Consider the following 27,939-nt stretch of genomic DNA (forward strand, 5'->3'; position numbering starts at 1 on the left):
CATCGGGGTTCCTGCTCAGCAGTCCCTAGGTCCCTTCGGACTAGAGTCAAGAGACAGAAATGAGAGGGAGACAGGGCTTGGGGGGGAGGATCAGAACACCCACTCAGCAGGGTCCCCATGCCAGAAAGCACATCAGCCCCTCCCCCACACTAAAGCCCATGGAATGCCTGAGTATGTCACATCTCCAAGGAGTTCATGCCATCACAAAGGTGAACCAGAAGCCAGCACCGTGTGACCTCACAGCCAGATCAGCCTGACCGCTGCTCTACTCCACCCAGAGCCCATCTTGGCCAGCTCACCCCAGCTCTGAGACATCCTAACCCAGCCTATAAGGATTTGCCCAGCGGCTCCTGAGATCACAAGGTAAGGTTCACTGAGAGGCCCCTGCCCGGCTGCTTCACTGAGCGGTATCTTGTTTTGTTTTGTTGTTTGGGTTTGGGTTTTTTTGTTTGTTTTATTTGAGACAGTCTCACTCTGTAATCCAGGCTGGTCTTGAGATCACAGCGATCCTCCTGTCTCAGCCTCCCAAATGCTAGGATTCCAGTCATGCACCATCACACTTGACAACTAAGCTTTGTCATGGCACCCTCTGAGAACCCAGGCATTTCATTCGAGGGCACCGAACATTTCAGCATTTCATCACCTATACCTAGTTGGGTAGCCCCTTTGACCCACTTCCTCCCTGAAAGGCCCCTGTCCCCTCATCATGACAACTCAGAGACGCTCCTGGAAGATCTCCAGGGAGATGAAAACCCACTTCAGGGCCTGGCCGCACTGACTCCTCTTACCCAACACAGACATGCCCCACCTGCTCCAGACCACCTGGCTGTGGTTTTGGGTTTGTTGTTGTTGTTGTTGTTTTTGTTTTTTATTGTATGTGCCTTGTTATCAGGAAGTAAAGTTTTCAGGACAGAATGACGTTGAGCGGCAGAACACAGAAGAGAATTAGCTAATGCATTCGGAGTCAGAACAGGCTGCTGGAACATGAACTTCAAAGGCCAGACCCATGCCCAGGCTTGTCCTGCAGGGTTGACATACACTTGTCCACTCACTCATTAGCCACTCATTCTTTCATTCACTCACATTTTCAACTGGTGCTGTGGATGCCCCACATGAAGACACAGGAGCCCCAGGCCTCAGGGAGCTGGTATTCTCATGAGTCTGACATGAATCAGAACAATTGGGGTTTGTAGAACTGTATGTCAGGATAACACAGAACAGGAGCTGGCTAAGGTTGCTCAGTTGAACTTGAAAGCCAGGTCAGTGAAGGCCCCTGAAAGATGGGGCCTTCCTTCTCTATTTTCCCCTTAGTTAGGGACCTGGGAGATGGGCATCCTGACCAAGTGGGAGAGTGGTGGGACAGTGTGAGGTGGCAGGCCCACAGTGACCCACGATGACAGCAGGAATGCTGCTCCAAGGAAGGTTAAAGAAGGAGTGACATCTTCTGACCTCCCCACTAACGAGTCCCCTCTGGATGGAGAAGGGGACAGGCCCTCAGTAGGTCTGGCTGCAACTCAAGCAATGGCAGCCTGGAGCAAACTGGGGCAGCAGGACGGAGCCAAGGTCAGACCCCGGCAGAACTGAAGGCCTGGAACAGAAGTCTTCAACAACTTGGGTATAGGACTGTCTGGAGGAAAGCCTTGTGGGTGTGCAAAGGCCAGGCAGCCATGGTCTGGGCATCCAGAGGAAGTATCTGAAGTGTTGGGTTTGTGAACACCATGAGACAGAGGGAACAGTTAACTGACATCAGGGAGTGGGGCCCAGGGCCCAGCCCACTCCGTACCCTATCAGAAAGAGCCATGCCAGCTTTGCGAGGATTGCCTCGGGAGCATCTAAACCCTCTCCCCAGGCTGGGCCATTTGGAAGATGATGTATAAATAATCGCCTGAGATCCCCAGTGAATGGGAGCAGAACTGAGGCTCACAGGAGCACTCTCCAATCCAGAGACCTTGTCAGTCACCTGCACCTGTCCAGCAGCCATCCCTACCCAGCCACCTGTCCTAGTCACCGCAGCAACCTGCCACCAACCTTGTGTGTCCTCCACTACTGTACACCTCATGGTAGCTCAGAAAAATGTCTTCCCCATAGTGACAAAGTGAACATGACCACCAGATCTGCTCACAGCCCAAGGGATAATGGGGCCGGCTTCAAGCTGCTGATCTCTTGCTCTGCATGGTTCCCACACACATTCTTGCCCTTCCCACCCCCACCACCCCTGAAACTCCTGGATTCCAACAGGAGCAGTGGAAGGACATGCAAGGAGCTCAGGGCCTGAGCCACCTTCCCTACAGCATCCCTGATCCGTCATCCAGGCCCTTAACTCCAGGAACCCCTGGGCACAGGCAACCCAAACAGACTCCACTGCAGAGACCAGTGAATATCCAGGCTGACCGCCTGGGTCCAGCACGCAGACCCCAGGCCAGGAGCAGAACAGCTCCAGGACTAGTTTGCCCCTGCCGTGTCAGAGAATGAGAGAATGGAACACGAGAGAAACTGACTTTGAGAAGCCGTGGCCATCATGACCAGTTGGTCAGGTCCCCCTTCTACACAGGGGTTCCCTAGGCACTCAGAGACCCCCTGCCCCTATCATAAGAACCCCAAGACCAGGGCACTCAGGGCACAGTTTGCAGCTTTGAGAACAGAGACCAGGACACAGCATTCTCAAAGCACCAGCTTCAGTGTAGTCGGGGCATTCACGCTCCAGCTGCCTCTCCTGGCCCTGGCCTGGGGTGCTCAGCCTGGGGTGCTCATCTGTGTGCTTTCCACCCAGAACCGGCTGATGGGGAAGTCAGAGAGCCCAGTGGAGATGGTGGAGAGATCAGACCGATCTGGGAAGAAGCCTGAGGGCTTCCTGGTGTGGGGGCTGATGCTGCTGCTGCTGCTTCTGCTGGGAGCCCTGGTGGCCCTGGGTGTCCTCTTCGGCCGAGGTGAGTAAGGATACCCTGCCCCCTTACCTTCCCCCTACCCCACCCCCGCCCAGGGCTTTACATGCCCCTGAGAGGAGCCAGCCTTATAGAGCAGGGCAGAGGGCTCTGCCAGGGCCCCCTGCCCACTCCCAGGACCATGCTGCTGATTCCAGAGGAGCCACGGAAGGGACACTGACCTGCACGGACCCAGCGACCCCATCCAGAAAGCTCTGTCCTGGCTTGCTGGCGCAGCAGCCGCTGCAGGCTCTGCCTCCGCCCCCTCTGCCTCAGCAGGACTCTAGGATGCTGCAGACCGCAGACAGGTCCCCCGCCCCAGCAGACCAGCCCCCTTCTAGTCAGCAGCACAACCTGGCAGAGTGGCCGCTGCAGTGCCCAGGTGGCCCAGCAGCAGGAGCCCAACCCCTGAGCTAAGGGGTCCCTCCAGCTGTCTCAATCTGGTGCCAGTCAGGATGTCCTGGTGGCTTCTGATAAAGGCTCTTGCTTATTGCAAGTCTGAGGGAAGGGGCTAGCCTGAGGACCCATGAAGGTGGAGGTGTGGCTAGGATTGCCCTTTGGGTAGACCTCAGGTGTCTCAGGAACTGCTTTACGCACACTGACCTCTTCCTAAAGGACTACATGTAGGACAAGGCTGCCCCCTTTTGGATAGGGCACCTGGACACCCAGCATCCCTGCACCCCCCAACCCCTTCATCCCTTTTGAGCCAGGGGCAGGGGGATAAATATACAGGAGGAAGGAAGGCCCATATACTCCACTTCTGCCATGTCCCTAAGTGATGCGCTCACCTTGGTCTGGCTGTAACACCAGGGCACCAGAGCCTGATGTTCCCTCAGGGGACTCCTGATGAGGGACAGCTGGTAAACACAAGTGGGTTCTACCCCACCCAGGGCTGCCTTCAAGGCTCCATATAGAGTGTGGCTTCTGCCCAGTCGCCAATGTGGTCTCTGTCCCCTTGGTTCTCCTGCAAGGGTTGACAGGTGCAGCCAACTTCAAGGACAGGAGTGACAGGGCCAATGTGCCCAGTGGAGCCCAGGGCTCCAGGGACCTTTGTTTGAGGTTTACTAGTCTCAAAACACCTGATTTTGAGGCCTCCAGTGTACAGGCCTAATGACCACAGCCCTGAGGTAGAGGGGGGTCTCCTCTTCTGTTGCCCTGTCTGTCTTCTCCTTGCCTGGTTCTCCCTTCACCCTTCAAGCAGTATGACTTCTGGGACAGCCAGGGTCTCTTTGACTATGCCAGGACCCCACAATCTCTTCCTCCTCCTCCTCCAGGGCTCCCGGGCTGCTGGAATGTCCCCACAGCTAACCTAGGCTTCAGCCCAGGACTTCAGTCAGGACTAGGCAGATGGAAAGTTTTGGATTATCCATTTTAAAGTATTTCCTTGTTTCTGTTTGGAGGATTTTTATTATTATTATTTCTGATTTATGAGCTACTATTTATTCTTTAATTTCTATATCCATATGATCTTATGTTACCTTTTTAAATTTTACTGACTTCTAGGTCAGTTGCACAATTGTCAGAAACTCAGTTGGAAGTGGTTTGGTGACATTTCTGGTGCTTGCCTAAGGTTAGCCTTCTTAGGAATGTTTCTGTTGCTGTGATAAAATACCCTGACAAAAGCAACATAAGAGAGAAAATGTTTGGGGAAGTCAAGGCAGCGTGAGCTTGAAGCCATCAGAAGAGAGCAATGAATGCTATGTTCAACTCATTGTCTCCATTCTCTACAATCCTGGGATGCCTGCCTAGGGAATGGTCCACCCACAGTGGGCAGCTCTTCACACCTCAAGCATGCACAAGAGGCCCTTGTCCCGGGTTATTCTGGAGTCTATGAAGTTGATAATGCTGATAGGACAAGCTTTGGTCAGTTGTTTTACAAGAAAATTGTAAAATAGGCCAGATGCACTTGAGGGCTATGCCTGTCCCTGCCTGCTGAGTGACAGTGTCCTTAGGTGCCTGTGAGTTCAATGAAGGGCCTATAATATTTTCTCCCTTCATTCTCTTGATCTTCCAGATAGTTATTAAAAGGAGTATGTGTGAAATTCTTGCACTAGAGATTTGTCAAATTCCTAAAGTGGTATCAAGGATTAATTTATCTTACCAATTTAAGATTAGTACATGAACATAAATTTAGCCAGAAGGACTGGAGTTGGCTTAGCAGTTAAGAGCACTGGCTATTCTTCCAAAAGACTCAGGCTTAATTCCTAACACTCACGTGGCAGCTCACAACTGTCTTAACTCATATTCTAGGGGATCTGACACCCTCTTCAGGCCTCCACAGGCACCAGGAGAACATATGATACACAGATATACACAAATACAAAACACCCATGTACCTAAAATAAAATAAAATCTCAAAAATAGAGGACTGTACGATATTTTCCTCAATCACTCACCATCAAATAGTCATAAACTATAAACTTAGTCTCATTAATTATGCAATTATGCACTAATAATGACTTATTTATTTTTATTTTATGTGCATGAGTGCTTTGCCCTTGCAGTTTTATATTTAGATATACATACAGAATAAGCCCACTACATGACATTAAACAGTAATCTTTTCTTAGCGATGCTCTTGACCCTGGATTCTGTTCTTTTTTTAAAAAAAAAAAAATCTTTTACATTGGGCTGGAGAGGTGGCTCGGTGATTAAGAGCACTGACTGTTCTTCCAGAAGACAGGAGTACAATTCCTAGCACCCACATAGCGGTTAATAACCATCTGCAACTCTAGTTCCAGGAGATCTGATACTCTCTTCTGGCTTCCACAGGCATCAAGCACACACGTAGTATACAGGCATACATGCAAGCAAATACACACACATACACATAAAAATAAAATAGTAAAAACAAAACAATCTTTTTTACAATTTTCCATCACATTTTATTTATATAGTCGGAGTGGGGGCATGTCATGAAACGCACATGAAGGTCAGAGGACAATTTGTAGGGGTCAGTTTTCCCTTCCACTACGTGGGTCAAGAGGATTGAACGTGAGTACTTCCACTCTTCTCGGGAAGCTTTCCGTGTGCCGCTCAGCTGTTTCCCCTGCAGCCATGATGGCTGGGTTTTGAGTTTGTCTTTACTTCATTTGCTAGGTTAAAATTATGAATAAAGCTTTTTATTCCTGAAAGTCCATTTTATTTTGTATGCATGTGGTGGGGTATGTGTGGCATGGTGTGGAGGTCAGAGACTACCTTTTGGAGTTGATTCTTTCATTCCATATTTACATGGGTTCCAAGAATCAAACTCAGGTCTCCAAGCTCTCTCAACAAGTGTCTTTATTTTTGAGCCATCTGGTTGGCCCTGAAAGTCAAATATTTTCATAAATAGCTCAGTATTGTGCCCTCACTCATATTCATCCAGAATTCTCTTCACAAGCAACCATATTCATTGTTCAGGTTGGCTAACCATGACCCCTGCCTGTTTTTGTAAATAAAGTTTTATTGATATGCTGCCTTGCCCTCTTGTTCATGCCTATACTTTTTTCCTGGCTGAGCAGCAAAGCTGAGGGGGTGGGCCAGAGCCTGCCAGCCTGGACCTGGGCTGTGTCCCTGGCGTCTGCAGCACATCTTTGGGCTCTTCTACCTATTACTCAGGACATCGGTTCCCAGCTCTACAGCCTGGGTGGACAGCTCCTGTTCCAGCTGTGTGACCTCAGACAACTTCCATGATGTCTCTGTGCCTCAATTTCGTGACCTGCAAAACAGAAAGTATAGGAGTGCGTGCATTAGAGTCCGTAAGAGGGTTTGAAGACTCGTACAACAGGAATGCTTAGAAAAACGCCCATTACACTGCTCACCAAATTTCATAACAAGATGTCAGTCTTGCCTCTGACCCCATAAATCTTGTCATTCCACCCTGTATGAAGGTGGATTAGCTTGTGAGACAGCAAGCCCCCACCTCCCAATATAGATGTCTCCGTAGCCTTTGCTTAAGTGCACACTCATCGTTTATATATTTTATGATGTATTTTAAAATGCTTATTATTTGTTTTTAATGATGTATACATGGAAGGATATATGGATATGTGAGTGCAAGTACCCTCAGAGACCAAAAGAAGAGCTGGAGTTGCAAGTGGCTGTGAACAGTCATGTGGATGCTGGGAACTGGACTCAGGTCCTCAGCAAGAGCAGTGAGTGTTTTTAACCACTGAGCCATCTCTCCAGCCCCTAGTCTATTTTTTAAACTGCTGAACTATGAAGAATAATGAGTTACATTTTCTTTCCTTGCTACTGTATGACATCATTCATGACTCTCTTGACAGTTCCTTTTTTCTGTCTAGTAATTGCTATGCAAGGCCTGTCTTTACCATTTCAAAAAAACATCTGTGCCTTTTGTGTGCTTGGTGTGGGGTGCAGAAGGAGAAAAGGGAGAGACAGGATCTCATGTAGCCCAGGCTGGCCTCCAACTTCCTATATAGTCAAGGATGATCCTGAACTTCTGATCTTTCTGTCCCTACCTCACAAGCGCTGGAATTACAGGGATACACCTCCACACCTGTATTCAGCCAGTGCCTTTAAGATAGTTTGCTGGTTATCCAGAGGATGTAACAGGCAACTTGAACATCAGGCTAGTCCTGTAGTGCTTCGGATTTGAAACGCCTGGCATAGGATCCTGTGTTTGAACACTTGGTCCCCACCTGGTGGCACTGTTGGGAAGGTTATGGAACCTGGCTCCACTTCCTGCTCTCTTTCTCTGCTTCCTGTGTGCAGATGAAATGTAATCAACCTGCTTCCTGCCTGGCAGCCAGCCTCACACTCCCACTGCCATGCCATGCAACCCTCTGTGAGTTAAAATGAACCCTTTCTCTCCAAAGTTGCATTTTGTCACGGTACTCTGTCACAGCAACAGGAAAAATAGTGGATAAGGTCACCCTAGATGTAAGCCCATTCAAGATACATCTCTAACTTCTAAAATCATTTCCCTGGCACCTCTTATCTTTTCTTCAAAATCAACTTTAAAAATAAACAGCTTTAACTTTACACAAGTAAGCCACATCCTCAGCCCTCAAGCTGAAGTCAGAGACAATCCTCTCACAGTTTTTGTTAGCTTTCCAGGGCTGTGGCAAAGTACTCAAGATAAATGATTTTAAAGGATAAAGGGTTCATATTTGGATATAGCTTCAGAGGCTTCAGGCCATAATAACTTGGTTCCATTACTTGAAGGCCCCACTCCCGGTATGATTAATAAAACCCCACCCCTAATATGATTGATAAAGCCGCCACCCCCGGGTGTGATTGATAAAGACCCCGCGCCTGGTGTTTCTGGCAGAAGGAGACACACACACTCTGTGGTAGGCCACTCTGCTTTTGCTGCCTAGTCCTGGGCTGAGGGTGGACGCTCCCTGTGAGACCTGCTGGACTTAGCTGCAAACAGGCCCAGGAGTCTGGGCTCAGGGAGTAACACTGTCACAATGCCACCGCCTCTGCTTCTGGTTGGCTGAAGGTGGCTCTGCTGAATCCCCCGTTCTGTGGTGGTAGCAGACCCCAGCTTGAGGTGAGTCTGAGCTCAGGGGCCCACAGGCTCTCCTGTTGCTCTCCCACAGGCCTCTTGCAGAGCCAAGCTGCTCACCTGGCCTGGAGGGTGAAGGTGTATCTTTCTCCAGCAGTGTACAGCTCTTGCTTCCTTCAGAACGTGTCCAGGCGAGCAGAAGTTTCTTTGCTGAGCCTTTAGTCTTTCTTGGCTCTCCCTGCCATCACTGGAAACTCCTGTCTCTCTCAGGGAGGCTCCCCTCTCAAGCAGGCTCTCTAGGAATGTCTGAGATCTTCCCTCATCAACCTCGAAGGCAATTGGCTAAGATTTCTGGAGAGGACTTGGGCATGCATGGATGCTCTGGAAGCGAAATGGGAGCACTCCCACACGGGGTGGTCAACTGATCTAGAAGTGGTTGACTTCTTCCTACCCCTTGTTTGACACTTCTCTCCCAGATCCTATCAAGGGTGAAGCCATCTGTGTGTCCCATCTCTCCCCAAAACTGGCCAAACTCTCTCAAATGTCATTTTCTTCATCTTGTGGCTGAGTCTTAGATCAGATCCAAAAAAAATATAATGGTTTTTAATAGGTTGTCTGGCTTTTGTTGTGGTTTCTAAGAAGGAAATAACACTCTGTTGTAAGTTTTGATGTCAAAAATAGAACTTCTCTCATTCCAGGTACATATTTTACTTAATAAAAGGCTAAGGAGCGGCTGGAGAGATGCCTCAGAGGTTAAGAGCACTGGCTGCTCTTCCAGAGAACCAGGCTTCAATTCCCAGCACCCAGTTCCAGGAGATCTAACACCCTCACCCAGACATACATGCAGACAAAGCACCAACACACATAAAATAAAACCAATCAAATAAAAAATAAAAGGCTAAGGAAATCAGCATCTCCATTGTTTCCTCCAAACAATGCAATCATTTAGAATGGCTTACAGAGAGAGAGAGAGAGAGAGAGAGAGAGAGAGAGAGAGAGAGAGAGAGAGAGAGAGAGAGAAGAGAGAGAGGAGAGAGGAGACATTGAGTGTGTCAGATGCGTGCCACACAGTATGAGAACAACTTGCAGAGCTGGTTCTTTCCACCGTAGGTCCTCAGGTTTGCACACTTTGGCCCCACTTAACTCTCTCACTGTCCCGTAGGCTTTTGCTTCTAGCATTCACAGCTGATTCTTTTTCAAACTGATTTTTGACTGTTCCTTGTCTGTTTTAAATTATTTCATCTAAGTATTTCAAAAGTATATTATTTTCTGTGTCACTTAGAGACCTATAAAACACCCCAACACCACGTGTCCAAAACAATTACCCAACGTCTGACCTTGGCTGAGGTCATGTTGATCCAAGCCAGACTCAGGTTGCACACCTCTGTGTCAGGGGAACCTCATCCAGGTACAGCGACCTAACTAGTCATGTTCCTCTCATGGAGAGCAGAAATTCAAAGGACACACGAAAGCACACAGGTCACTTGGGGCATTAGCTTAGAACTGGAGCATGCCATACCCACCTCATTTTGTCAGCCAAAGCAGGCCACGTGGGTACCCCTCTGCCCCATATCTGAACTCCTCCAGGCTCTGCTCGATGTTCTTCCTAAATGTATGGACAACTTCTTTTCATAAACACAAATTCACATCCACATGGGCTTTGTCTTTGGCCTCCTGTGTGATGTAAGTGGAGGAAGTTTCCCTCTGAGAACATGTGTTGTTTCCATCCAGCCTCTTGAGATGCTTCCATTTGGGACAGCTTCATGTTGACTCTCGAATGAGTTTCCTGGCCACACCACACTCACACCCCACATCTACCTCATAACCCACCTCCTCAGCAGATTACTCAACCTCAAAGGAACATGTTTTCTCCATCATTGTATCTCTCTGTGTCTCTGTCTCTCTGTATGTCTCTGTCTCTGTCTCTCTGTCTCTCTGTCTCTCTGTCTCTCGTGTGTGTGTGTGTGTGTGTGTGTGTGTGTGTGTGTGTATGTGTGATGAGTGCATGCACTGTGCATTCAGATGTGGAGGTGAGAGGTGACTTCTATCATGATCTACTTTATCTTTTAAAAATTTATTATGTATTTATTTTTAGTTCTTTGCACGCACATATGTTTGTGTAGGAACATGTGCACACACATGCAGTTTCCCTCTAAGGTGAGAAGAGGGAGTGAGATAACCCAGAACCGGAAACTGAATTCTGGTCCTCTGCAAGAGTAGTTCATGCTTTTAACCACTGAGCCATCTCTCCAGGTTCTCTACCTTATTTTTTGAGACAGGGTCTCTCACTGAACCTGGAGGTCACTGATTAACTAGCCTGGCTGGGTAGAAGGCCCTGGCAATCCTGGAATGGCAGTGGTACTCACCATGCCCAGCTCCTCATACAAGCACTGAAGATCTAAATTCAGTTACACTTGTTCAGCAAGCACTTTACTGACTGGTTGGTCTTCCCAGACCCTCTATAGTTTTTTTTTTCCTAAGAGAGAGACTGAGAAGGAGAAGGAAAACATAAATGATTTAAATTAAGGTCTTAGGGGCTGGAGAGATAGCTTAGTGGTTAAGAGCACTGGCTGTTCTTCTGGAGGACCCAGGTTCAATTCTCAGCACCCACACAGAAGCTCACAGCCATCTCTAACTCCAGACCCAGGAAATTCAACACCCTCTTCTGGTCCCCATGGGCACCAGGAATGCTTGTAGTGTACAGACATACATACAAAGACACCCATATACATAAAATAAACTTTATTAAATTAAGGTCTTAGTCAAGTCAAGGAATTTTTAAGTTTCTGAAAACAAAATTTTAGGAAAACAAACTTTCAGAGAGATTGTGAAGACTATTATGTATTTGTGTGGCATGTATGTGTGCATATATATATGCTTGCATATGTGTAGTAGGCACACATATATGTACAGGTCAGGGGGCAGGGGTGGACATTAGGTGTTTTCTTCGGTCATTCTAAACCTCATGTGTTGAGGCAGAGTCTCTCACTTGAACCCAGAGCATACAGGTTCAGTTAATCTGCTAGCCAGCTTGCCTCAGAGACCCCATGTTTCCACCTAGAAAGCACTGGGAGTGTATGTAGGTGGGCCATCATACATACTGGTCTTTACTTGGGTGCTGGGGATCCAAACTCCAGGTCCCATACTTGCATGGCAAATGCTTGCCCACTGAGCCATCTCCTAACCCTCAAGGCTATTTTTTGGTCTTGGCACACCATAGAAGTTGCCTAAACAAACACCAGGGGACGTCAAGGGAATGTGATCGTCCCTGGAGTCCCATCCATTCTAGCCAGTTATTTATTACCTGTGGCTCTAGTTCAGAGACTCTTGTGTTGTTTCCATCTCTCTCTGAGTTCAGATTTCACCACATAGCCCAGGCTAGCCCTGAGCTTGCAGTCTTTCCATCTCTGCTTCCCAAACACTTGGGACGACCATGCTCGGCTCACCCTCTAGGCTTTGGTAACTCTTCCCTCTATTGTTCCCTCATTCATTCCCTCCCCGTCCCTTCGTGTTTTGTTTAGGTTTGCATAGTCCTGCTGACTGGCATGTGCTGACATTAATACTTCCTTTGTGGGGTTCAATGACTGTCACACCTGTGACAGGGTTTCCTTACTTTTTTTTGAGACGGAGTCTCATGTACCCTTAAACTGGCTATGCAGAGAGGCCAGCCTTGAACTCCCGACCTGAGTATCTCCAACACTCTCAGTGACCTCAATTCTCATGCTGTTTCCATCCTGCTCTTTCCTGTGGCTTCCACTTGCCCAGTGAAGCACATGGCACGTCTGTAATTCTCCACCTCTTCTGAAAGACTCTTCAGCTTAATGTCTACAGCCATTGCACAGACTGTTAATAGTGGGGTCACCCTAGACTCCACTCCTTTTGATCATTTGGGGTTCCCTCTTGGTTTCCTTATTTGTCTTGGTTAGGGTTTGGAGTTTTGTTTTTAATTTTTTTTTGTGGGGGGGTGTTGCTGTTTACTTGTTTGTATATATTTGGTTTATTTGTTTTGAGACAGTGCCTTACTATGTAGCCCTGGCTGGCCAGAAACTCAGAGATCCACCTGCCTCTGCCTCCCAAGTGCTAGGATTAGAGGTGTGCATCACCATGCCTAGCAATGCTTTGGGTTTCATGTAGCCCAGGGAGCTGGCCTCAAGCTCACTATATAACTGAGGGTGGCTTTAAGTTCCCTATTCTCCTGCCTCTTCCTCCTAAGTGCCACACGCGGTTTATGTGGTGCTGGGGACAGGGCTTTGTGCCTATGCGAGGCAAGCACTCTACTAACTGAGCTACGCCCCGATCCCTGGGGTTCCCTCTTGGTTGTCAACAATATTTACCTGCTTCACTGGGGGCTAGAAGTGGAAGGTTCTTCTCTGTTCCCCTCCCCTGCCAGTGGACATCACCACAAACTCCCTGAAGGCTATGTGAACAAGGACAGATGGGAACACACACCCTCCACATCCGACTCCGCACTCCTAATTCCTCGCAGCAGCCCGCATGTGTGCACCCAGCATACTTGCGATCAGCCTTGCAGCCCAGCCTCCCTCCTGTACTCTGGCCAGGTTGCTCTTCTGTGGGAAGGGAAGGACTCGTGTCTAGACTCCTGCTCTTTTGTGCTTCTGTGTCCTTATCTTCCTTGTGACGTCCTAAACTTACCTGTGCTGAGTCTGGAGATGCACCTTCCTCCTGGTCACATACCCTCTCACTGGAGGTGTGAGTCTATGAGATCTCACCCTCAGACTCTGCTCTTGAGATGGGCACACCCCCACAGGACAGCCAAAGCTCAAGGATTCCACCCTTTCCCTTGACCCCTCATTTCCATCGCAGGCCTGAGGAGTCAACTTACTTATCCCAGGAGCTCAGATTGACCCTCGAAAGTTTTCCCTCAAGGGCACCTTCAGACTGGGGGTGACAGGGTGGGGCTATTGGAGGACAGAGCCCACCCTGTCATCACAGCCAATGTGTGCACCCAGGTCTGGTTTGTAACATCCCCATGTGCAGAACAAAAGAGCCTTCTGCACTGCCTAGCCCTAAGGAGCACCCACGGTCGGCGCCTTCAGCACCTTCTGTGCTGACTGTGCCGGAGCCAAGCAGGTACCCCCTTCCCTCCCCCACCACAGGTCTGTGTGTCTGACTGTGGGGAGCCTCAGCACCACAAACCAGGTCTGAAGATGGCCAGGCCTGATTTGCTTGTTCCCAAACCCCACTCCAGGTCCTGAAGATTTCTATGCTAAGCAGCTTCCCTCTCCACATGCAGTGGAGAAACAGGGACAAGGAGGGTGGCCTTGAACCTTCAGCGGGCAGGGAGAGTAGCTGGGGAGTGAAGGTTGCCACTAGGGAGGTTCCCTGCCTACAAGGACCTATTTCCCTAAGTAGCCTATTTATTCCTGTGGTAGGGCTGCAAGAGCTTTCTGCAAGTGCAGCCCAGGGAGGCAGGCAGAGTCTGGGTAGTTCCAGAAGGACAAGAAGATAGGATAGCAAGACAGGTGGACCCTTCCCCTTCCCCATTGAAGCCTAGCAGGAAGGAGGAGGAGGAGGATGGGAATAAAAGAGAGGATGGCGGACACTAAGTTCCATGTCCCCCTGTCGCAGCTCCCTGGTAGCCACCCCTCGTTGTGTGGTGAGCACTAGAGCCCACAGCACTGTGTACAGATGGCAGCACTGACGTAGCCGGACCCCCAAGGCTCCGGGGGCGGTGACTGGAGGAGGCTGAGCACTGTGTTTCTCCCCAGGGAAGCCGCTGCCCCTCTTAACTAGCCGACTACGCTTCTCCCAGGAAGAGAGGACGGTTGTAAAACGAGGTAGCCTTTGCCTTCCCTGCCAGGCAGCCCTAAGGAGGTGGGCTTGGCATCTGGGCCTGCCGTGGGTAGGGTAATGTAGATGGCCAGGGAGTCCAGGAGGGGAAGGGAAGGGAAGACATTGACAGGGACACCAGTCTCCAGTGCCTGTTGTATGCAGCTGGGCACAGCTGGGTACCACCAATGAGGCCGGCCTGATACCATCTTTTGGTGTATTGACTACAGGGTAAGGACAGGGTGGGATAGTACAGTACCTTAGAGCTGGTGGGACAGCAAGGTAGGAGGGCATGAGCAGCCTCAGTCCTGAGGGTTCTGGGCCACAACAGGGGTCAATGGAGGCAGAGAATTTTAAGGGGGTCCCAGGTCACTGCTGTAAGTAAACTTCACACTTGGGGTTCAGCTGGGGAAGACCAGGGCTGTGCTTCAGACCTATCCTGGAGGTGTCCATGTGGGTGGGGGAGAATGGAGGCCCACCCCATCTACCCTGCCCCTGTTATTCCCTGCCATGCCCATCCCAGCGTGTGCCTCACCGAGGCCTGCATAGTGTGCACCCGAGCCCCTGGACCCCCCGTCCAACTCTCCACACCTCACACTCCTCCTTCTGCTCCTCCAGCTGTCAAAGAGTCATCACAGAAAAATGACGTCTGCATCACCCCAGGCTGCGTGTTGGCAGGTGAGCCCCTCCGCTAGGGTGGCCACAGTGCTGTTTGGGGCTGTCTGAAGCCAAGCTGAGCGGCACCATAGGCTGAGGTTGGCTCCCACGTGCAGGCCCCCCACGCAGGTTGGGTTGTAGAGGCCCAAGAGCTCTTATCTACGTTTATAGAAAACAAAGTCAAATTAAAGGATATCTTTTTATTTCACATTTTCTCCCAAGAGTTTGTCTTAAAATTGGGTGCCACAGACTGCCTCTGCAGGAGGCAAAAAAAAAAAAAAAAAAAAAAGTTTTATGGGGAGAAGGTGGAACAGGTTTTCTTGTCTGAGTGGGTCCAGGAGCCCCCCCCCCCCGCGGTGATGCTTTCTTTGAAATTTCCAGCTGCAAGAGCCCCAGACCAGGTAGTTCCTGGGCAGAGTCAGCAAAGCCACGGAGCCCATAGCTCAGGCCCCTGTCACCAACATGCCTTGGATCCTAGGACACAGCTGTCCCTTCTGACAAAAAAAATAAACCTCAAGGCAGTAGACAGGATGGGGGATCTTTTTCTCCCCTGAGGGACAGAGTACCTGAGGAGTGAGAGGCCCCTGGGAATGCATGGAGCGGAAGGGCTATGACCAGGAGGCCAGGGCCCTGATGCCAGTTTAGAGCACAGGGCCACCAGCTGGGCCCTTCCTGTGAGCAGGAACCATCTTCCACTATCAGGTCCTCAGGAGGGAGAAGACAGGAAGGTTCGAGGTCCTGTTGCTCATCAGTGGCAGCACTAGTCCTTGAAGCAACTTGGGCAATCCTTCCACTGTGTCTAGCCTCCCTGTGACTCAGGGAGAGTGACCAATTTGCCCAAGAGCAAGTTAGTAGCTGCCGGCAAGTTAATAGTGGATATTAAATCTCAGACAAACTGTCCCCAAAGGGGCGACACTGTCTCTCAGACTTAGAGACAATGCCAAGATGTCCACAACTCAGGGTCTCCTCTCCTCCCTCCTCTCTCCACCCCCTGTGGATAAACAGCTGCCAGAATCCTTCAGAACATGGACAAATCGAAGAAGCCCTGTGACAACTTCTACCAGTATGCTTGCGGAGGCTGGCTGCGGCATCATGTGATCCCCGAGACCAACTCCCGATACAGCGTCTTTGACATTCTCCGGGATGAGCTGGAGGTCATCCTCAAAGGTGGAGTGGCCAACCATCTGGGGCACAGAGGTGTCACTGAGCCTTGGGCAGGCTCCTGTTCAGCGTTTAGGTAGCAGGGTCAGTGGAGACATCACTGCCTAGGACTTGGAGTGAACTGGGACTTCGGTGTGCCTTTGTGCAGCCTGATGATGCTTGTCCAGGGCCAAAAGGGGCCCCAGCAGTCACCTCAACCCCGTTAACCTTTCTCCTCTGCCCACAGGGGTGCTGGAGGATTCCGATGTCAAAGACCGGCCGGCTGTGGAGAAGGCCAAGATATTGTACCGCTCCTGCATGAATGAAAGTGAGTGGAACCGCCTGCCAGGGCCCAGCCAGCTCCAGCACCACGGGGCACACCAAAGCACCATGGGATGGGTGTGAGCATCATGCAGAGCCTATACAAAGTATCTGTGTGCTGTGCCTCACCTGGCCAGGTTCATTACCAGCTGCCCTGTGCTTTGGGCTTTGTAACCTTAGCCTGTGGTTACATAGTCCAAAGCAACTCCTATCTGCTGAGTTGCAGAGTTGAGGCCAGCTGTCTCCCCTGGGCATCTCCTAGAGGTTTGAGGTTGACTCCTGTGTACCAACCATGGAACTCAATGGGACTGTGGTTTTATGAGGTTATCTCCATTGAAACCCCTACTTGGGCTTGGCCAGGGCTGTCTTATCTCCACAAATCATGTGGCCAATACCCACAAGGCACAGACAACTTCCTCCAGATTCTCACATTTACTTAATTTCTTGCCTGAAAAGCTAGGTATCCAAGGCAGGGTGACAGCAGTGTGTGAACAGAACCCTGAGCCCTTGCGTCAGCTTCCAGCCCATTAGCCACAATAGCAGCCCATCAGCTACACAGAACCCTGCTCCATTGGATGGAGGCAGCCAGGACTTCATTTATGACCTCATTATGATAGTTTCTCGGATTTTGTCCCGACTTCCAAATTAAGTCCACACAGAGAAAGCCAGATGTGCCACTGTCACACCCCATGGGACGTTCCTCTTATCACACACCCACAGCGTCTTGAGGCTAGTAGCCTCCATCTTTTCCCATAGAGGGAAGCTGCTCTGGGATTTTCGCCCAAGCCTTTAGACTGCCATCATGTTACAGAAGCAAGTCGCGTGGCCCCTGTGTGACTCCACTCCTGCCCAGACACCTTCTGTCTCAGGGCTTCCCTCCTGACCACCACTCCTTCCTTAGGCTTGCTCTTCTTCTGCCAGCTACCAAGTCCCCAGCCTCCTTTACCCCAGGGGACTGTGTGCTTCACCCGCGACCCTTGACCTAAAGCTGAGCCTGTGACGATGTGTCATGGCACCTGAGCCACCGGAGTCTGAGAAGCATGCACTCCTTCTCTTCTCAGGTGTGATAGAGAAGAGAGACTCTAAGCCTCTGCTGAACATCTTAGATGTGGTAGGAGGCTGGCCTGTGGCCATGGACAAGTGGACTGAGATCATGGGTAAGTACAGGCAAGTTTTTAGACTTAAACCCCACAACTACCCACAGGCTAGCTACCTACTCTTAGAAAGCCCCAAGAGGCTCATTCCTCTCAGAGACAAGCTTAGGCTCCACACTGGGGAGTCAGTGGCATCCATGAGGGGCTCACTGAGGCTGGTCCCCTGATATTTGCACTGGGGCATCCCTCCTAGTATTCTAGACACCAGTCTTCCCATCCCTGTTCAGCTCTCCGAATGTGACCCACCTCTAACTCAAGGGCAGGGATAATGCCTGGAATAAGGCATCTCCCCACCACACACACGGTGATCTCTCAGTCACTATTTCCCTGTGGACCTTTGAAGAACTGTCCCTAAAAGCCCCCAAAGTCTCACAGTGAATTCACTGCCTGAGCCAGGCAGGGCTTCCTATACTCCCAGAATGCTGTGCTTAGGAGGCAGTTCCCTGTCTGGAGAGGGGCTATCTGGTCTCCAGCATGGATACTGACTCCTCAGGCCCCAAGTGGGAGCTGGAACGGCAGCTGGCCCTGCTGAACTCGCAGTTCAACAGGCGTGTCCTCATCGACCTCTTCATCTGGAATGATGACCAGAACTCCAGCCGGCATGTCATCTATGTATGCAACACCCTCAGTGGGGAGGCGGGGTCAGGGCCAGAGGGGGTCAGGGCCAGCAGGGTCCTTGAGCCTAACTCCGGAGATAGATAGGGTGGTGGCTGGGGGGATCTGTGAGCCCAATGTATGTGTTCTCTCTCCGCAGCTTAGTCCACAGTGTGAACTGTGCTAAATGGGGCTCCCATGGGGCCTCATGGCCCCTGCTGTGTTCTGAGAGGCTTGTCCTATTCTTAGCTTGCTTCTTACCCACAGTGAGGTCTTCGGCACCTGGGCTGGAGGCCTCCAGAAGCCCTGACTGGAGGGTCAGAGAAGCACACTCAGATGCCATTTGGGGCAGACTGTGAAGCAAGTCCCTCCTGTGGGGACTTGTGCCCCCCCCCCCCCCCCGCCGATCCAGCCCCTCTGTCAGGGAAAGGCTTGGGTTCGGAAGCATCTGCCTTCCACAGGAAGCCAGTGTTCTGCCAGGCACAGTCCTGGGGGCAGGGGACTGCTGCCCACCTCAGCCAGGCTGCAGGGATCCCCACCACCCACCAGGAGTCACACTCTCTGTTTCCAGATAGACCAGCCCACCTTGGGCATGCCATCCCGGGAGTACTATTTCCAAGAAGGCAGCAACCACAAGGTAAGCAAGGGTCCTCAAGGCCCAGGTCAGATGCAGCTCCCTTCACATATCCTGGCCCCCACTGGGGCTCAGCACTCCTGTTTGTCCACCAGCCTTGCTCCCCACAACCGGCCTCTGTAAGCACTTGTGGGTATGTGGCCAGGCACTGAGCACTGGGGACACAAACATGGACACCCAATTTCCACACTGTGTCAGCCCTGAGGTGAGTGAGCTCATCTGGACAGGCAGTCCATTCGGCTTGGCCCACCTATGCAGAACCAGGCCCAGTGTTTGGGAAGCAGGCAGAGGCCCTGAGACTGCTCTTCAGAGTCTGCTCCTGTATCTGTGGAAAGAATCAACTGTGGAGTGGCCCAGGATGGCCAGGGTAGAAGGAAGTGTTGGGACAGACAGAAAGAAGGCAGGGACAGCAATGACATCTGATCAGGAACAGGGTAGGAAAAGGCAGGAGGCAGGAATGGCCTTCCAGCAGGGCTGGAAGTACTAGTAGGCACTGAGCTGCCTGGGATTTGACAGATGGTGAAGCCAGAAAGAAGGATGGTAGCAGGGTACAGAAAATTAGGACCTGGAGCATCCCAAAAGCTCATGTGTGGCCCCCAGTCCAGTCTAGCAGCTGAAAGAGCTAGGCACCAGTGGACAGGGCAGTATTCAGCTTCAGCTAGAGTGAGGAAAGCCCCTCCAAGAATGGGCACCAGGAAGCATGTCCAGCTGGATGGGACAACTAAAAGAGCCAATCTCCCACCTCAGAGCCAAATCATGGCTGGGGCAGTCCAACCTCATCCTGGCACCAGTAGCTGAAGAGTTACTGAGTACCTGTGGAGGCCAACTTGGCACTGTGCAGCCCTGAAAAACTGTCCCTACCCATAGAGGCCTGGGCATGGGGCATGGGGCAAAAGGGAGTTGTGACCAGAACTTGGTCCTGAGCTGTATGGTATGGCTAGGACATGTGACTCTATACCAAGTTTAGGGAGTAGACCCAGACCACAGAACCCAAAGACCATCATGCAGGCTTGTCCCTAGAGTGGGGTCAAGATGTTAGTGTCAGCTGGGTGTGGTGTGGACAGTCTCCATGCTCCGTTCTGTGCTGTCTATGCCGGAGCATGTTGGGGAGGCTAGAGGGACAAGTTTCCAGGGGACACACCATGTCACACACCACCCCCACCCCACAGAGTGCTCCATGGTGGCCAAGGTGGCCAAAGCCGCCCAGCTCCATCCATCGTCCTTTGGCCCAGGTGCGGGAAGCCTACCTGCATTTCATGATGTCAGTGGCCACCATGCTGAGGAAAGACTTAAACCTACCCAAGGACAACACTCTGGTGCAGGAGGACATGACGAAAGTGCTGGAGCTGGAGGCGCATCTGGCCAATGTGAGGCAGGGCCGCACTGGGAGGCTCGGGCTAGGTGCTGAGTGCCACACCGTGTGACCCCAAGTTCCCACACAGGCCACAGTCCCCCAGGAGGAGAGGCATGATGTCACCAGCCTATACCACAGGATGGACCTGGTGGAGCTGCAGGAGAGGTTTAGTCTGAAGGTGAGACCCAGGCACCCACCCAGGAAGTAGCACTGGCCCAGCCCCAACCCTCCTGGGTACTCATTCTCCACACAGCTATTCCTGCCTTAAGGGGACCGTATGGCAGCACCCCGGCAGATAATGCCTTTAAATGAGCACAGCAAAGAAAATTCCAAGGGACATGCCTCCTCCATAGGGCAGGATACAGCTGCTACAAAAGGCCATGTCAGAGAGAGGGCATGGTGGGACGGCCCAGGTTAGAAGTAGGTGACTGGGGCCAGGCAGTGGTGGTGCACGCCTTTAATCCCAGCACTCGGGAGGCAGAGCCAGGTGGGTCTCTGTGAGTTCGAGGCCAGCCTGGTCTACAGAGTGAGTTCCAGGACAGGCACCAAAACAACACAGAGAAACCCTGTCTCGGGAAAAAGAAAGAAAGAAGTAGGTGATTAGGCCCGCAGCCCTTCCTCCTGACCAGAATGTATAAATAAGCACTCGGATCCATAGCTCTGCACAGGATAAGACAGGTGAACCCCAAGAGAGCCCTGCCTTACCTAGATTTGAAGGTCATGGCTGGAGATATTGCTCAGCAATTAAGTACCTGCACTTTCCGAGGACCAGAGTTCAGTTCCCAGAACCCACATCAGTTTCTAGCTCCATCTCTAGGGATCCAATGCTCTCTTCTGGCTTCAGTAAGCACCCACAGACACACACACACCATATACACAGAAGAAAAATTAAAATAAATCTTTAATTAAACAGTAAGTTCAAGCCTGGCATGGTGGCACACACACCTTTAATCCCAGCACTTGAGAGGCAGAGGCAGGTGGATCTCTGAGTTTGAGGCCAGCCTGGTCTATAGAGTGTGTCCAGGACAACCAGGGTTACACAGAGAAACCCTGTCTTGAAAACACACACACACACACACACACACACACACACACACACACACACACACACACACGGGGTAAGTTCAAGAGCATTCTCAGCTACAGCCTGATTAGAGACACTGTCTCAGAACATTTTTTCTTCAAAGTAATTAAAGTACATAATTAAGCTCAGCAGTGTGGAATATTATTGACTGAGAACAAAAGTTGCCATGGGGTAAGTAGAGTTCAGTGGCAGAGCACTGCCCTTGCATGCATGGGGCTTATGTTCAAGTCTCAGCATAAATAACTATCCAGCTTATGTAACATGTAAGGCTATCATATCTTCTACTTTGATCATTTTTGCTAAACCATGTTTGTCCACTAATTTCTCCAACTACACTTATGTTCAAATATTCTGCATAGACTCTTAGCAATTTCACAGCCCACATGCTCTGGGGGAAATGTCACCCTTTGTCCTGATTCTTATTAACAGTCCTTTCTCACCTGTTTCTCAAATGTTCTTCAGTGGGAGCTGAGTTTCTTAAATGCACAAGGTCCACCCACCTCTCTCTTCCTCCCCATCTCTCTCTCTCTGCAGGGGTTTAACTGGACCCTCTTCATACAAAGTGTGCTGTCCTCTGTCCAAATCGATCTGTTACCAGATGAGGAGGTGGTGGTCTATGGTATCCCTTACCTGCAGAACCTTGAAGATGTCATTGACATCTACTCAGCACGGTGAGGCAGGGGGGAGGTTCCCACAGCAGTTTTGTCCCTGCCCCACAAAACACACACACACACACACACACACACACACACACACACACACACACACACGCTCAGAGAGTGAGAGAGAGAGGAGAGAGGAGAGAGAGAGAATGTTCCTTCTTTCAGGAGAGGATGCCAACTACTTCTCAGGTGTGAGGGACACAGAGGTTCAATCTTGGTGTCCATGGTGCCTCACCCTAGTGATGTGAATCCTGTAGCTGAAAGTTTTTCTGGGTCCCACCCAGTCCACAGCCACTCAGACCCAAGTAAACACACAGAGGCTTATATTAATTAAAACTGCTCAGCCATTAGCTCAGGCTAACTACTGACTAGCTCTTATACTTAAACTCAGCCCACTTCTGTTAATCTATATGTCACCACGTTTTCCGTGGTTTTACTTGTGTGCCATGACATGCTGCTCTCTGGATGGCAGGCTGGCGTCTCCTGACTCAGCCTTCTTCTTCCCCGAATTTTCCTTGTCTGCTTGCCTTGCCTATACTTCCTGCCTGGCTACTGGCCAATCAGCATTTTATTAAACCAGTGCACAAAAGCATCATCCTGCAGCAGAATCCTATCAAGCATGAGGGACAAACAAGCTAATTCTTAGAGAATCTAGAACCCTGCTTGGTGTAGAACCTGCTGGCTAACCTGTGCTTCCTCTCTTGGCAGACAGCCACTCACCTGTCTGATTTCACTTCTGCTTCCTCTAGGACCATGCAGAACTACCTGGTCTGGCGCCTGGTGCTAGATCGCATCAGCAGCCTAAGCCAGAGATTCAAAGATGCGAGGGTGCACTACCGCAAGGTAAGTGCATCATTCATTCATCTCATGATGCTAAGCATAAGCTGTGGGCCATGCACGGTCATCACTGGGGTCTGGGATAAGAACCTGATAGACAAGGCCCTGGTCCTTCTGGGGCAGTCAACAGTCAGAAGCCAACAACGCAGAAGCCTGGGCTGTCAAAAACCAAGTGTGACCACAGGAGGGACCGGGCATGGTAGGGAGTTGCTTGATAGAGGTCACTTTGGTTTTCAAGACATAAAGAGACTAGGACAAGCTTTGGGTAGTGTCCAGGCAGACCACCAGGTCTGAGTGGGACCCTAGCTTTTCCAGAGTAAAGACAAGTCCCCTCTAAACAGCGCAGTGGTCTTCTCATGTCCATGGCCAGCATCTGGTCTGAGTCATCCTGTGTCCCCCTCTCGGGTTCCCTGAAGCCCATGGTGGGAGGATCTGCCTGCCTCACAAGCTCAGGGCCCCAGACATGACCTGGGAAGGTTAAGCATTGGCTCATGGGATAGAATGAGTGAGTGAATGAATGAATGAACACACCAGGCGCTATACGGCACAACCGTGGAGGAGGTGCGCTGGCGGGAGTGTGTCAGCTATGTCAACAGCAACATGGAGAGCGCCGTGGGCTCCCTCTACATCAAGCAGGCCTTCACCAAGGACAGCAAGGAAATGGTGTGTAACCTTGGCTCCAATGGGCACTGTCCAGGGCAGCCCTCAAGCTCACCCTGGGACAGCCTCCTGGCTCGGGTACCACCCCATCACCACCACCCCACTCGATGGCTCCCATTTGTAGCCATTTCAACCCCTATTTCCTCCCCCGACTCAGTGACTCCTAGAGGGACATGCATTAATACCAGTGCCTACCAGAACAGAGGAAGGTCAAGGGAAACCCTGCCCCCAGGTGCTCCTGACCATGAGCTCCAGCCCTGGACCCTATTAGGCCCCTGGGAAAGGCACAGGTTGTATGTATGGGTTCTGAGCCCATGGCAAGCGAGCCTCCAACCCACCTGTGAGGCTCCAACTCTGAGCCAGATAAGTCACCCCACATCAATGCCACACCCCTCCCAGGAGGGCAGGGGCGGGGCAGCACTGGCCTCATCCTAAAGGTGTCCTAGACCAAGCCTGGAATGCTGGTCATGCCCCATAGACCAGTGTAGGACACGAGGATATGCATCCCCTCAGGTCAAAGAGCTGATTGACAAGGTAAGATCCGTGTTTGTGGATACCCTGGATGAGCTGAACTGGATGGATGAGGAATCTAAGAAGAAGGCCCAGGAAAAGGTGGGTGAGCTATAACTTGTGTGAAAACCCGAAGGGAGTTCCTGTGGTCAGGACCCTCTGCTGGAAAGACAGGGAGAGAAGCTAGAATAGGTGTCATGCCTGGAAACCCCCCAGAAAACAGAAGTGGGCTCAGTGGTCTGAGACTAGGACCTGCTACCCAAGCTCCTCTGGGCCCAGTGACAAACCACAGTCACCTGACTCCTGAGCACCCATACAGAGCCCCACCTACGTGTCTGGTTCTGCAAGCTCATGAGGGAACATGTCTGTTACCCCCTTACCCACATAGTAGGGAACAGAGCTAGCTTGTGGGACTAGGGCCCTCCCATGATGGATGATCCTAGCTGTCCCTCCTCTGTTCAGGCCATGAACATCCGGGAACAGATCGGCTACCCTGACTATATCTTGGATGAACACAATAGGCACCTGGATGAGGAATACTCCAGTGTGCGTACCCGTCAGTGCTCTGCCTGGCCCCTCCCCAAGCCCCCTATCCTGAACCACCCCTGAGGAGGGGGTACTCCATGTCTGCATCCTTTTGTTCTCTTAGTTGTTCACTCAGCCATACTTCTACACCCTGGAGTGCCTCTAATTTCACCCTGCTAACAGATAAACTGAGGCCCAGAGAAACTAAACTTTCTGAAAGTCACATACATGCTCAGAGCCAGAGTACCTTCCCCCCACTTACCTGTTTCAGGAGCCTGAGGGCCACATGCCAGCTGACCTGTGGGTCTTGAGACCTTTCCCCAACCCTCAGCCCTCCCTCTAGCACTTTGAGGACTCAGCCTGAGTGCCAGTCATATCAAGCTTTTTTCTTCTCCTAGTTGATATTCTCAGAGGAACTGTATTTTGAGAATGGGCTTCAGAACCTCAAGGCCAGTGCCCAGAGGAGCCTGAAGAAGCTCCGGGAAAAAGTGGACCAGAACCTGTGAGTGGAGCGACTACAAGGCTAGCCTGGCACACAGAACTTACCACTGGCTAGGGGTGGCTGCATGAGTCTGGCCTAATGCCAGCTAAAGAGGACACAAGATCTAAGCCCTCCCCTCCTCAGCACCCTCTGCTTTGGGGGCCTCAGAGAGGAACCAAACCTTGGGATTGACTTAGGACACTACACTAGCTGGCCACTATGCCATGGACCTATTCAGGGCAGGATCTGGTCAGCCAGGACAGAGGGACCATAGGGAGGGTCCTGACAGATGTGGACTCCAAATGACCAGTGTATTTACCACAGCTGGATCATCGGGGCTGCCGTGGTCAATGCGTTCTACTCACCAAACAGAAACCAGATTGGTAAGCCCACCTTGCCTCTCAGTGCCAGCATGCAGCCCCTCACCCTTGCTCAGGAAACCCCTAGTCTAATCCCAGAAAGGAGAGTGGGTTCCAGTCTCTTTCATGTTGCCCTATGGCCCACCTCAAGGGTTGTAGGTTGGAAGGGACACAGAGGAACTATCAGAGAGTGTATTTGATAAGGTAGCCATGGGTGAGAAGAAACTGGGCATGGATCGTCAATCTAGCCCTCCTATTTTAGTCTCTGAGCCTCAGTTTCCCTGCCTGTACCTTGGGCAGGGAAACCTAACCTCCACTTCCTAGGCCACAGCATTAGATGGCAGGCCCAGCAGAGGTGCCCACCTGAGCCTTGCACACAGAAGTACCCACTCACAGTTCCTCTTTGTCACCCTTTCGGGGACAGTGTTTCCTGCCGGTATTCTCCAGCCACCCTTCTTCAGCAAGGAGCAACCACAATCCTTGAACTTTGGGGGCATCGGGATGGTGATCGGGCACGAGATCACACACGGCTTTGATGACAATGGTAAAGGGCATATGGGAGCGCCCCGATCACAGACACACCTGTAAGTCATACGCACACACTCCCACCTCTCCTGGGCGGCCTGGGGTCATCCATTTAATCTCTCAATGGATTGGTTGGACAGGGGCCTTGCCTGATCTCCATCCCTGGAGGGGCTGCCCTGTTTGACTCTTAGGGCCTGACACCATCTAAGATGTCTCAGCTGGGTTTCCCATGTGGCTCAGCCAGGGGGATCATATGAGGGTAGCCATGTGCCCCCTCACCTGGGTTTAGATCAGCTGAATTTGAGACTCCTGGTCCTAGCTTTCGGGGGGAAGGAGGGGTGGCATGGAAGCTCTCCTGGGCAGTCCTCAACATGGAGCTGTCTGCTCAGAACCCCTGAACTCTAGCTGCTGGAGAAAGCGTCTAAACATCCAAGCACCGAACTGGCCCTTCTAGAGGGGTGCAGGAGGGCAGTGAAAGCAGGGGGACAGTGTGCCCGCACTCTGCTGCCACACAGGTCGGAACTTCGACAAGAACGGCAACATGCTGGACTGGTGGAGTAACTTCTCGGCCCAGCACTTCCGAGAACAGTCACAGTGCATGATCTATCAGTATGGCAACTTTTCTTGGGACCTGGCCGACGACCAGAATGTAAGCGTATCACAGCAGTGGCCCTGCACCTGCACCCAGCCCCAGCCCCAGCCCCAGGGGACAAGACGGGGACAAGGCGAGGCTGCACCCATCCTGTCTCTCTTGTGCAGGTAAACGGATTCAGCACTCTCGGAGAGAACATCGCTGACAACGGCGGGGTGCGGCAGGCATACAAGGTGGGCCCTCACAGAGCCCTCAGCGGGAGCTGGGACAGTCTCAGCACAGCAGGGCAATGCCCAAACTAGGGCTGTGTCCTAAAAACCCTCCATTTGGACTGGGAAGGAAGCAGAGACCCAAATCCCATGGCTGTGTATCTGACATCTCACCCATCTCCCACATGAGCTAGTATAGGAACCATTTTTTGTTTGTTTTGTCTCCTAATGAGTATACAGGGTAGAGACAACATGACCATGGGCCTCAGCAGCCCACATCAACAGCCTTGGGAACAGAGCACCGGATACCAGGAGCCCATTATGGGTGGACTCCAGGTGGCAGCTATATGGCCAAGGGTCCCACAGAGCTCTGTTGGATAGGCCTGTAGAAGGCTACAGAAGAATTAGCTGGCTTGTACACAGCAGCCCTAAGCTGGGGAGGCAGGGTACCCACCTAGGGAAGGTCCTGGAACCAGATCATTCTACATGGGGCTCTCTGGAAGCCTGGCTGGACCGAGCCCCGATTTGGTGCTTGCAGGCTTACCTACAGTGGCTGACTGAAGGCGGCAGGGACCAGCGACTGCCAGGACTGAACCTGACCTATACCCAGCTTTTCTTTGTCAACTATGCCCAGGTAACTTCTAGTCCTGGTCCCCACACTCACAGCTTTGGAGGGCCCACTATAGGATACATCCAAGGGCACCACGAGCTTACAACACCCCAAAACCAGAACAAGCAGGTCTGGCAGGCTTCCTAGAGAAAGACTGAAGCTGGTAATTAGAAGCCAGCTGGGGAGGAGGCAGCAGACATGGAAGGAAGGAATCTGTTGGTCTCTACTGCAGAGGGCACTGTTCCAGCCCTCAGGCCAGTAACCAAGCCACTCACGTACCTCTAGGTATGGTGTGGGTCCTACAGGCCTGAGTTTGCCGTCCAGTCTATCAAGACTGATGTCCACAGTCCTCTTAAGTACAGGTAAGTGTACAGTCCCTAAGCAAGCATGCCTGCCTGACCCTGCCTGGCCCCTCCCCACATCTCAGACCTCCTTGGACTTGCTGGTCTACAGGGTACTGGGCTCACTACAGAACCTGGCCGCCTTCTCTGAGGCATTCCACTGCCCACGGGGCAGCCCCATGCACCCCAAGAAGCGATGTCGCATCTGGTAGCCAAGGCTGAGCTATGCTGCGGCCCACGCCCACCTGCCACCCAGAGGCTTTGTGAAAGGTGCAGCTGGCAGAGATGTGCAAGTCCTTGCCCGAAGGCCACTGGAGCCACCAGCCAGCCCTCCGCACCTGGCCTGGAGTGCAGCCGCCCGCCCGCACCTGGGATGAGTGGTGCCCGGTCCCGCGCCCCCTCAGGCCAGTGAGGAGGGTCACCAGCCCTGTAGAAGCTGCCAGCTGTCGTCCACCCTCTCCACAGTGTGTGGCTAAATGTCCTCGAGCTTTCAGACTTGAGCTAAGTAAACGCTTCAAAGAAGA

At 51.5% G+C, this 27,939-nt stretch overlaps 1 protein-coding gene across 2 annotated transcripts; it reads left to right on the forward strand.

Annotated features, from left to right (window-relative positions):
* The first annotated feature begins 193 nt into the window (after window positions 1-193).
* Window positions 194-27,939, forward strand: Mmel1 (membrane metalloendopeptidase like 1). Of its 2 annotated transcripts, none has more exons than XM_015986038.3 (24): window positions 194-363; window positions 2,771-2,927; window positions 14,106-14,174; window positions 14,785-14,844; window positions 15,829-15,990; window positions 16,211-16,291; window positions 17,346-17,441; window positions 17,932-18,050; window positions 18,604-18,669; window positions 19,836-20,033; window positions 20,109-20,198; window positions 21,639-21,775; window positions 22,516-22,609; window positions 23,138-23,266; window positions 23,777-23,875; window positions 24,236-24,319; window positions 24,697-24,800; window positions 25,104-25,162; window positions 25,563-25,682; window positions 26,179-26,312; window positions 26,423-26,488; window positions 27,003-27,098; window positions 27,360-27,436; window positions 27,528-27,939. In XM_015986038.3, exons 2-24 carry the CDS (start codon window positions 2,780-2,782, stop codon window positions 27,625-27,627), a joined length of 2,388 nt encoding a protein of 795 aa, XP_015841524.1. In that variant the 5' UTR covers window positions 194-363; window positions 2,771-2,779; the 3' UTR covers window positions 27,628-27,939. The 2 variants fall into 2 exon arrangements, with proteins under 2 accessions (XP_015841524.1, XP_006992461.1); XM_006992399.4 differs by having other exon boundaries at window positions 204-363; window positions 19,899-20,033.

The sequence above is a fragment of the Peromyscus maniculatus genome, chromosome 2 (genome assembly GCF_049852395.1).
Source record: "Peromyscus maniculatus bairdii isolate BWxNUB_F1_BW_parent chromosome 2, HU_Pman_BW_mat_3.1, whole genome shotgun sequence".
Classification (NCBI taxonomy): Eukaryota; Metazoa; Chordata; class Mammalia; order Rodentia; family Cricetidae; genus Peromyscus; species Peromyscus maniculatus.

Excerpts from the sequence above, each read along its gene's own strand:
- Mmel1 (XM_015986038.3), top strand. The coding sequence starts at position 2,780 with ATGGGGAAGTCAGAGAGCCCAGTGGAGATGGTGGAGAGATCAGACCGA. Across the intron at positions 17,442-17,931 it reads CAAGTGGACTGAGATCATGG|GCCCCAAGTGGGAGCTGGAA; the intron begins GTAAGTACAGGC and ends CTGACTCCTCAG. Across the intron at positions 24,801-25,103 it reads GAAAAAGTGGACCAGAACCT|CTGGATCATCGGGGCTGCCG; the intron begins GTGAGTGGAGCG and ends TATTTACCACAG.